This window comes from Nicotiana sylvestris, chromosome 3 (genome assembly GCF_000393655.2).
Source record: "Nicotiana sylvestris chromosome 3, ASM39365v2, whole genome shotgun sequence".
Taxonomy (NCBI): domain Eukaryota; kingdom Viridiplantae; phylum Streptophyta; class Magnoliopsida; order Solanales; family Solanaceae; genus Nicotiana; species Nicotiana sylvestris.
The window spans coordinates 171,459,704-171,470,808 of NC_091059.1; the positions used below are offsets into that span (position 1 = coordinate 171,459,704).

At 42.1% G+C, this 11,105-nt stretch overlaps 1 protein-coding gene across 1 annotated transcript; it reads left to right on the forward strand.

Annotated features, from left to right (window-relative positions):
• The first annotated feature begins 31 nt into the window (after positions 1-31).
• On the forward strand, positions 32-3,877 carry LOC104240138 (receptor-like protein Cf-9). The gene is made up of 3 exons (XM_070171184.1): positions 32-620; positions 855-1,013; positions 3,616-3,877. The coding sequence occupies exons 1-3, from the start codon at positions 161-163 to the stop codon at positions 3,651-3,653; spliced, it is 657 nt and encodes a 218-aa protein (XP_070027285.1). The 5' UTR covers positions 32-160; the 3' UTR covers positions 3,654-3,877.
• Positions 3,878-11,105: the final 7,228 nt, after the last annotated feature.

An 11,105-nucleotide genomic window follows, 5' to 3' on the forward strand; every position in this document is an offset into this window, starting at 1 on the left:
TTGAAAAAACTTATCTAAACCGAAAAAAATAAAAAATAAAAAAAGATCACTTATTCTCATAATATCAATAAAACAGTAACAACAACTTATCCTCCTATATATTTGTGCATAGGTTTTTTCTTAAATTCAACAACCAGCTTTTGAACTCCTTTATGCAAACATGGGCAACAAACAACTCTCAGTTGTGCTCTTTGTCTTTGTCTGTCATGAACTTGCCTTTTCTTCATCCACATTACCTCAATTGTGCAACAAAGATCAAAGTATTCCCCTTCTAAAATTCAAGCAGACGCTTATTGTAAGTTCCTTTACTTCTGGTTGTGTTATTATATATGGTCAAAATTCTTACCCGAAAACGAAAATGAATACATGGGATATGAGCAGAGATTGCTGCTTATGGGATGGCGTGATATGCGATGAGTTTACTGGCCATGTCATTGAACTAGATCTCAGTTGCAGCCATCTTGAAGGGATTATTGATTCTAATTGCAGCCTATTCCAGCTCGCTCATCTCCAAAAGCTTGACCTTTATTTTAATGACTTCTATCCTTCAGAAATCTCACATCTATTTGGCAGGTTTTCGCACTTGACGCATCTCGATCTTTCTTACTCAAATTTCACAGGTAAAATTCCTTCTGAAATCTCTCATCTGTCAAAGTTACAATCTCTTTATTTATCAAGCAACACATATATTTCAGATGATAATATGATGATGAGAGTCGGACCTCACAATTTCAAATTGCTTCTTCAAAATTTGACCCAATTAAGAGAGCTTGTTCTTAGTGAAGTAAACATCTTTTCCACTATTCCTCCAAATATCTCTTCTCATATAACAACTCTGATACTTTATATGACAGGATTGCATGGGGCATTACCTGAGAGTATTTTTCACTTGCTAAACTTGCAAGTTCTTAACTTAGGTGGAAATTTTCAGCTCAGTGGTTATTTTCCAAAGACCAAATGGAATAGCAGTGCATCTCTCAGGGGGTTACGTCTCTCTTATGTGCCATTTTCTGGTGATTTTCTTCCCGTATCTGTGAGCACGTGATTTTTGCTTCACACGACAATCGCTCCAAAAAGAAATAAAAAAATACATAATTGGCCCCGCTGTACAATTTCGGATTTCTGTGCGGCACCTTGTGGATTTATTTGTGATTTTGGCCCATTCTTATTTGTTTACTTTATTAAAATAAAATTCAAAAAATATATATGTGTCCTGCGTAATTCAAACCGTAATTCGGTCGTTAAATAGAAAATCGTGAATAGGCATTTTCGTCCGTGATTTTATTTGGTTTGACTTTACCGGTTTTGAAATATTTTAGTATGTGTGCAAATAATTGTATTTGAGTGTGTATTTAATTTTAATTTGATTTTTTGGCTTAGCTTTGTTTTAAAATAAATAAGAAAAGAAGAAAAAAAAAAATAAAAAAAAAATATAAAGAAAAGACCCCTTCCGGACTTGGGCCAATTTTAACAAAATTGGCCCAAACAAACAGCCCAAGACCCAGGCCTGCCCAGCCCAGGTCACCTGATGCCCAGGACGTCCAAACGACGTCGTTTGAGTCGTGCCTGATCTGGGCCGTTGATCTCAGAGTGATCGACGGCCAAGATCAATCCCCATAACCCATCAACAAACCCGACCCGTTTACACCCGGACCAAACCCAAACCCTCAACATTTGAAACGACACCGTTTCACTTAAGACCATCAGATCCAAACCGTAGATCTAGATTGATCTAACGGTTGAGATCGACCCACCCACTAACTATATAAGCCCAAATCCTTACCCTACCCCCCCTATCCAATACCCCGGCCTCGTCGTCTTCACCCAAACCCATCCCCTTCAAACCCTAGCCGCCCCTGCACACTTTCACCAGAAACCCGGCGGCCTGAACGCCGGTGACCTTCCCCTTAACACCCTAGAACCCCCTTGCCATCCTGAACATGGATCTGCTAACCATGTAGTTCGAATCATCCCCTAGGTCCTCGAATCTTCATTTGAAGATTCGAGTTAAAACTCGGCTTACACCAACCAACCCCAGCTTCACACCAGACACTCCCCAGACCCCCCTCGTGACCAAACCATACTTGGTTTGGTCCGAATCTAACCAGGGAAACATGAATCCCGGATCTGAGTTTTGGAACTTTGTAGTTCCTCGTCACTAGTTCATACCCGTTCGAGCCAAAGAAATTAAGGTCCAAGGGACCTTAATCGAAGTGTTTCTCATCTGAGAAACACTTCGATTAAAGTCCGTTCAGCCTTAAGAAAGTCTGTCCAAGTCCGGTTCAAGGTTTCCGATTTTTCAAGATTTGAGGTGAGTCTGCCTTCTTCCCTTATTTGTTTGGTCCATGTGAGGGATTAGATGTCTGTTCATGTTTTGTGTCAATTTGTGTTCTTTTTTTTTGAATTTTTTACCAACTTCCGTTTGTCCACCTTGTTTGAACCACTATGTTTGTTTGAACCCCTCATATTCTGATAAGACATATGTATTGGGTTGTATTCCAAATGTGCACTGATTGTTTGACTCCTCGAGGGTATTTCTGTTTAGTCAGTATGATTCAAACCATGTGTCCCATACTTTAAATGTCTGATTTTTGGTTTCAATTGTGTATGTTAATGCTAATATAGTCGAGTCGACATGTGTCGTCAATTAGTTTCAACTGTCTTGAACAAAGTAAACCAATTTGCTTCTGATGAACATTTGCTTTGAGCCAATCAAGAACCAGTTTTTGCTTACTTATAGCTTGTTTGAATTGATCAGTAATGTAAGAAGGATTGTTTTGTTTAAAGTCCTGAAATGGAGGGCATGTGCACTTGGCACAACATGTGCATTGGTGCACCTCATGTGCCTTGTGCACAGCCTGTTTTTCTGCATTAAGAAGCTTTTAAGTTTAAACAATCTGACAGTATATGCTGTCAGATATATTTTAATGCCCATACTTGCCTTTAGATAATAAAATGAAAAGTTAAAGCCTGCCAAGGGAATGTCATGGGATTAATACTTAAATAGCTAAGTGGAACTGAAAAAGGGAGCACATGGGAGGGGTTATTTGATTAATCCAACAGACTGATAAAGGTTGGAGTTTGAGGCTTATAAAGGGAGATAGAGATAGGGAGGGAGGAGGACCATCTGATAATAGGAGATACGCAGAGAGAGCATAAAAAAGAAAAGAGATAGAGAGAATCAGAACGAAGAAAGAAAATACACACACTGTGAGGAGTGTTGAAAGAGAAAGCTTGAAAGACATACAAAGAGATACAGAAATTATACAATCTACAATCAGAAATTGTTTCTTCCTATTTGTTATTTGGATTTTCAGTTGTTTAACTCGCTGAAATCCATTCTGATTGTTTGAAGTTCCAGCTGTGTCTATTTAGTCAAGTGTTTTCCATTGGTTCACTATTGGTTTGGTCTGCTTGGAGTTCTTGATTCTACTCCACTGGGTTGTGCTCTCGTTTGGCTATTTCTTTCTATTGGCCATAGCTGCATTTCTGCACTTGAGCCCTTTTCTGCTGTTCGTTTTGTTCTGCTGCTGCTCTGTCCTGCTGCTATTGCTAGTCCTGTTTATTTTGCTGCTGATCTCAACATCTTCTTCTTTTTCTCCTGTGCACATTCAGCATTTCCAGGTACACATTTCAGGCCCATATTGATGTAATTGAAACAGCTTGAAAGCATGAAATGAAAAAGGTTGAAGAAGTTCAAAATCATTTGTTGTAATATTCATGGCATATTAAGGGGCCTGTGTAGTTGTTAGTTCCCAGTTCAATAGTACGAAAATGTATTGTTAACTAATACACTTCTGAGCTTGGTCCTTCATGTTCTAGTTTGTAGCTATTTGTTAATACAAGGTATGGATACTCCAAACTTACACTATGTTGACTTGTTTTATTTTAGTCTTTGCTGGGTCTCGTTAGGCAGTACATAATATCATGTTCAAATCCCATTAGTAACAACGCCCAGTAGTTAATTCCTTCATTTCAGCCCCAATAAGTCTAGTAAAATTCAATTCAAGAAACGTTTGGACACAAGTATAATATTGGGTCAATCTCGAATGTAATTTCTTTGTCCAATTAAAGTATGTTTCATAAGTTATGGCATCCCTCCGCTTTGTAAATAATCAATCAGAAATTGATAAGAATCCGGATTAGACAAAAGCATATAGTTAATTTAGCATTTTTCTTCTCTTTTAGTTTTTTAGGGACAAATATATTAAAATGTAGCCACTTTAGGATATCCTTTTCTAAAATAGAGACAAGCCTCGCCAAATAAAGGTGCAAAATTGCGGGGCCCTCAATAAATAACCTTGATAATTATCTAGAATTCAGGATGGGTCATTTAATAAATTTCATGGCCCTCTACAAAGATAATAACGCGTTAGACTCTGTTGGCGCGGTTTAATTAAATCACATTCTTAAGTTCGGGTGCACATTGATGTGACCCAAATCCAAATCTCAATGAAGTCCAAATGTGTCGACAATCACGGGTGCATTGATTGTGACGTGGTTCGAGACGCATTTTCACGACGTTGCAATTCTGTAAAATAAATGACAATAATAAAGGCGATTAAAACTTAATAAAAGCACATAGGTCACAACATGTATTTAAATCGGATATTTAGCCATTATAACAATTTAAGCGACCGTGCTAGAACCACGGGATTCGAGGGTGCCTAACACCTTCCCTCGGGTCAACAGAATTCCTTACTTAGAATTTCTGGTTCGCAGACTTCATTTGGAAAAGTCGAAAAATTTCCTCGATTTGGGATTCAAGATAAACCGGTGACTTGGGACACCAAAAGCCAAACCTTTCCCAAGTGGCGACTCTGAATTAAATAAATAATCCCATTTCGAATATTGTCACTTAAATTGGAAAAACTCCACCCGCGCATTTTAACCCTTCGGGGCCGGGCGCGCAAAAAGGAGGTGTGACAGCTCTGGCGACTCTGCTGGGGACGAACCCAGAACCACTGGTTCAGGGTTCAAGAATTCGAGCTTAGAGTAATTGTTATATCTGGCTTATTATCTGATCTTTATTACATGTTTTGCATAAAAGTGCTAAATGTTGTCTTTTACCGCTTCTGATATTATCTGAACTGTATATAAACTGTGCCGAAACCCTTCTTTTCTTACCTCCGGGGAGAAGCTCGCTGGTCGAGACTCCCTATTCTGTTAGTGTCAATACTTGAAATAAGAAAGAGGTCGGACAAGTTACAAAGCCGGACGATCTCGCGGGTCCCCGGTACGTAGCCCCCTCCTCGACTCGAGTTGTCCGCTCGGGTACACAGTCTAGGGCAAGTACCAAGGTTTAAACCTAGTATAACGAAACTTCATGCCGGATCCCTAGTAGGAACGCTTATTTGCATCATATGGCATTTGACTTAGGGGACTCAACACAGGGGTTGGGTCCGTCTAGGACAGGCAACCTGAAATGGAAAGACCATCATGCTGCATTCCTATCTGTGTTATGCATTTATCTGCTTCGGTTCCGCATGTCGACCGGTTCTAAAAAAAGGGAAAATAGCAGCGCAGGGGAGATAATTACTTATTTTTGGAAAATAGAACCAATGTCCAAGTAGTGTCAAAACCTCGCCGGAATTTTTCTAAAAAAAAAACTGTTTTGTTTATTGAGAGTTATTAAAAAAAATATATATACAAAAAAATTTTCTTTTATCACTTTCAAAGATAAAAAAAAGGGTATTTATTTTAAGAGCAAAAAAAAAAAATCGAAAATTCATAATTCAAAAAATGAGTTGTTTCTTTCGTAGTACCCCTTTTATGAATTCAGTCCAAATTTTTCTTAAAAAAATAAAATAATAATATATATAAAAAAAAATATATAGTTTTCTTTAATCTTTATCTCTTTTCAAAAAAAAAAATGTAAAAAAATACGCATTCCTGATTTCTAGGTTTATTCGATTTTTTTTCCTACGTTACGATACCCCGAACTACGCCGGTTTGATTCTCACCGGATGTGAGATACGTAGGCAACCCTCGTCGGGTTCAACCCCCATTTTGCTAAAATAGCCAAAATCAAAAAAAATATATGTTTCAAATTTTTAAAGAGTCATAAATAAGTCAGGTGATGCTGTTTTGACATGAATAGCCGAATGTTCCCGAAAGGGACGCCGGAAGGCTGACTTTGCATAAATAGCCACTTTTGGGTTTTGCTTAGCATTTTTTAGACCCACACAGCCTTAAAATCTTCGTCCCCGAAGTGCTTAAAGGCCGTGTTCAAAGCTTGGTCCCCTCTGTAAAATATTTTGAGTCAGTCATTTTTGTTAAAATCACCTTAATAAATGTGCAGGATGAGCACGATGCAAAATGAACATTTTTCAATAATGACCAAAATCCCTATCAAGTTACGGCTATGGTGGAATGATCTAGGTGTTGAAGGGCAAAATGAGGTTAAGAAAAATCTGAAAGGTCTTGTGGGTCTGTTGGAAATCCAGCCTCGGGGAGATATCATAAGAGCTTTGGTTACCTATTGGGACCCGGCGCACAATGTTTTCCATTTCTCTGATTTTGAGCTCACCCCAACTTTGGAAGAAATGGCCGGATACATCGGGAATACTGAACTTCCGTTGAAGGAAAAATACTTGGTCGCCCCAAGAGTCGTCACGGTACATCGGTTCCTGGATTCATTGAAAATACCTAGAACAGTCCACAACCCGGATCTAGCAGCCGGATTCTGTACTCCATGCTTCATATATGATAGATACGGTCACGAGGGGGGATTCAATAATCCAATCAACAAACTGTGCAGCAAAGGAGTTCGTCAGAAGTGGGACGAGCACAGACGGGTGGCGTTCATGATAACGTTTCTGGGTCTTCTGGTATTTCCCAGGAAAGATGGAAACATTGATTTGAAGATATCGGGGGTCGTCAGCACTTTACTCACGCAAAGTGACAGTACTCTCGCGCCTATGGTGGTATCCGACATCTTTCGAGCTCTCACAGCTTGTAAAGCTGGGGGAGATTTCTTCGAAGGTTGTAACTTGCTCCTGCAGATATGGATGACCGAGCACCTTTGCCATCATTCCGAGATTTTGAGCCATGGTTCCCCGGAAAAGACCCGCATAGAAGAATCTTACGCGAGAGCCAAAGAGATTAGTTTGCCCGAAGGAGTCCTGGCTTGGACCTCGTTCTTTCAAGCTCTTACTGCCAGCCAAATACAATGGAAGTTGGGATGGTTGCCCGTTGATGAGGTCTTATATATGTCAGCGGCTAAAACTCATTTCTTGCTGATGGGGCTTAAGAGCATTCAACCTTACGCACCCGGCCGAGTTTTAAGACAGTTCGGAAAATGCCAGACAGTACCTCATGAGGAAGATCTAAGCACTCAAGCAATTGAGATAAGTCCTAACGGACAGTTCCCAGAAGCAAAGATTCGCCAAATCTGGAATGAGGGTCAATATTTGAAATCAGATACTTGCGTGCGGGATCAAGCCAAAGGAGAAACGGCGCCAGGTTACCTTGCATGGTACAGAAGGGAACTCGAGCATGAAAGGCCAGCTAAGAGACCCCACATCCGGAATTTTACCGAATCATCACAAAAGCAGTGGGATTGGTTAGCAAAAGAAAGAGGCTATTGCACCGAAATCAGCAGGTTAAAGCAACAAGTGGAAAAATTGAAATATGAACACAACGTGCAAGTTGCTACCGATCTGGGAGAGCGGAACAGGTTGATTCAAGAAAATGAAATGCTCAGAGCCCAGATCAAACAGATAAGGTTGGATGCAGATAGACAACCAAGGCGTCGATCGGACGAGCAGCTGATAAAAGGGCTAAAAGGTGAAATCAGGGAATGGCGAGATGGTTTGGAGAAATCTGAAAACATCATAGCAGAGCTCAAGGCACAGTGGGATACAAGAACGGACAAGCATCGCAGGTACCTGAATCGATTGGAAAGCGACCATGAGAAGACTGTTGTTAAAATAAAGAGAGAGATGGCTGCACTTGAGATCAAGGCAGCTAATCAGGCCAAGGATTTCCAAATTGAGAGCAGATACTGGTATGACTCAATAGCCCAGATGAAGTTGGAAGTACGACGACTGAAGCATCAGCATGTACAAGATGCTCAAGTTTTCAAGATATGCAGCGATCAGACAAAACGCCTGCTCGTAGAGAAGAAGCAAACCAGAGATAGGATCAAGGCCATTGCCCATGCCATCACCAGACGATGCCTACAATGTGAGAACATGTCCAGCGCTACCGTCCTCTCGGCAGTAATGGGTTATGTCAAGCAGACTATGCACGAGCTAGAGCAACTTGAGAGGGATCTCACGCCTAGGACTGCGGCGAGGCCGAACGACGCCCCGCGGAAACCAATTTTTAAAACCATAATGCATTCATAGGTCAAATCTGTATCTTAGCATCTTCTGCCTGTTTTTTCATCAGGGTGATTTTTAGTCTATTTTTGAGCCTAGGTTTATTTCCAAAGTTTGCTTTTTCTTGTGCAAAATGTAGTTTGTAATAGACTGCTTCAATAATAAAGAGTTTGCTTCTTTCACGCTCATTCGTGTTTTCGAACTACGTAATGATCTGATTCACGTGAGTATCGTGATACGTAGACAATCCTCATCGGATCCGATCGCATTTTATTTTGCTACAAAAAAAAAAATATATAAAAGAAAAAAAAATAAATGAAAATAAAAAAAAAAAGAAAAAAAGGGGGGAAATAAGAGGAAAATACCGGAATGACGCATGCTCTCGTAGCAGACATATAGTAATCCACTTAACTGTATAGGTGCATCATGCCCAACGTGAGATTAACTATCTGTTATTTGCTGCAAATTAACCGTGCGCTTGTCATTGAGCATGTTTCCAGGGTTTTTGAAAAGACGGTTGGTTTGGTGAAAGTCTGGCCTCGCACTCATACTTCACGAGGTCAAGGAGAGGTGTTCAACTACCTATTGTTAGGACCAGAAACAGTACTCACACCTACTTCACCAGGTCAAAAGGAAGTGTGGAAATGTCTTCGGAAATTCCATTGCAAACAGTCCCCGTCTCTGAGGAGAGCTCAATCTCAACCGTCCTCACGCCTGAATCCGCAACTGCAGAAGAAAATAGAATCCTACGGCTCCGCATGTTGGAAATGCTGGATGATTGGAACAATGGGAAAGAGCCGCCAAGTGTCGTCCCCGGATTCCCTGAATTATTCTCCAGGTCAGGTGGGACTTCTAATGTCCCCATAAATTACCCTGCTACCCCATTCGGGTACCCAGCTAACTCCGTTTTCTCCGCCGGATCACCTTCTGAGCCTCATCCCCGAATGTCGGCCACCGATGCAAGCATGAATATCTTTACTGCATCGCCTTGCCCAGCTACGGCACAGCCTGCCACATACAAGCCAAGCTTTGACTCATCCTCTTTTACATTCCAAGCACCATCGTTCTCAATGGAACCAACCAGGTTCGCTACCAACAATAATCCTCTACCGCCTCAGTGCGAACTCGCACCGGGACAGGATCAGAACCCCAGGATTGCAGAACAAAATGAGATTGCTAAGAGAATGAGAAGCCTTGAACAAAGTTTGAAGAATATGCAAGGTTTGAGCGGGCAAAAGAGCGTCTCTTACACCGACCTGTGCATGTTCCCTCACGTGCACCTGCCGACGGGTTTCAAGACCCCCAAGTTCGAGAAATACGATGGGCACGGTGACCCCATTGCACATCTTAAGAAATACTGCAACCAATTGCGGGGAGCCGGCGGAAAGGAAGAACTGCTAATGGCGTATTTTGGGGAAAGCTTAGTAGGGATAGCTTCGGAATGGTATATGGATCAGGAAATGTCCCGATGGCATATATGGGATGATCTCGCCAGAGATTTTGTAAAGCAATTCCAGTATAACATCGACATTGCGCCAGACCGAAACTCTCTGTCGAATCTGAAGAAGAAGCCTTCGGAAAGCTTTAGAGAGTATGCTATTAAGTGGCGTGAACAGGCGTCGAGAGTGAAGCCTCCCATGGATGAAGTGGAAATGGTCACTACCTTTCTCCAGGCTCAAGAGTCTGACTATTTCCAAAACATGATGTCAGCCATGGGTAAGCCATTCGCGGAAGCAATCAAGATAGGAGAGATGGTAGAGAATGGGCTGAAAACGGGTCGGATATTGAGTCAAGCAGCCATAAGGGCAACCTCCCAGGCCGTCCAAAGCGGGTCTGGAGGGACGACAAGGGGGAAGAAGAAGGAAGAAACGGCTATGGCAGCCTCTGAAGCAAGGGAGTATCGTCATCCCAGGCCCCATTTTTCGGAAAGGGCCCCACAACACTACTACCCCCACTCAAATGTGGCATATGCTCATCAACCTTATATGGTCATGAATGCCCAGCCTTACAACCATTCACCACAACAAGCCAACCGAGGCCCAGTTCCACCTCCCAGAAATCAGCTTCCTTACCGCAACCACTATAACCCACAACCCCCGCAGAATAACTACCGCCCCCAGGAGCCACCTCGACGGCGGACTTTTACGCCCATCGGTGAACAATACTCCACATTGTTCCCTAAGCTAGTCCAGTTGGGTTTCTTGCAACCAATTCCCCAAACGAGGCAAAACCCGACATCTCCTTCTTACAAAGCCGGAGTCAGATGCGCCTATCATTCAGGGGCCGAAGGACATGATACAAACGACTGCTGGTCATTGAAAAGAGTGGTCGAAAATTTGATAGAGCAGGGGAAGATAGTGCTAAGGGACGAAGAGATCCCAAATGTAACTAACAATCCATTGCCCGCTCACAATAATGGGCCGCTGATCGGCATGATTTGTGAAGACAAAGAGTTCGACCCTGCCTTGAAAGCCATAATTGCCATTGTCGACACAGCGAGGAGGCCTGAAACAGACCAGAAATCAGAAAGGGGGGAGGAGGCCAAGGCTGCAGAAAGCAAGCCCGAAAAGAAGGTGGAGAAGAAAGTAGTACCAGCAAAGGGTGGAGTTCTTTACATACCACGAGGTCAAGCCAAGAAGACGCAGAACTTCGGGATCAAAAAGACAAAACCTATGTATGTGCCAAAAGGGGCCTATGTGGTCCGGGGGACGATTCAACCACCTCGGCTGAATGAGCCAGTGGTTATCGGACGCGTGCCACAAAAGCCAATGACCAACCCGT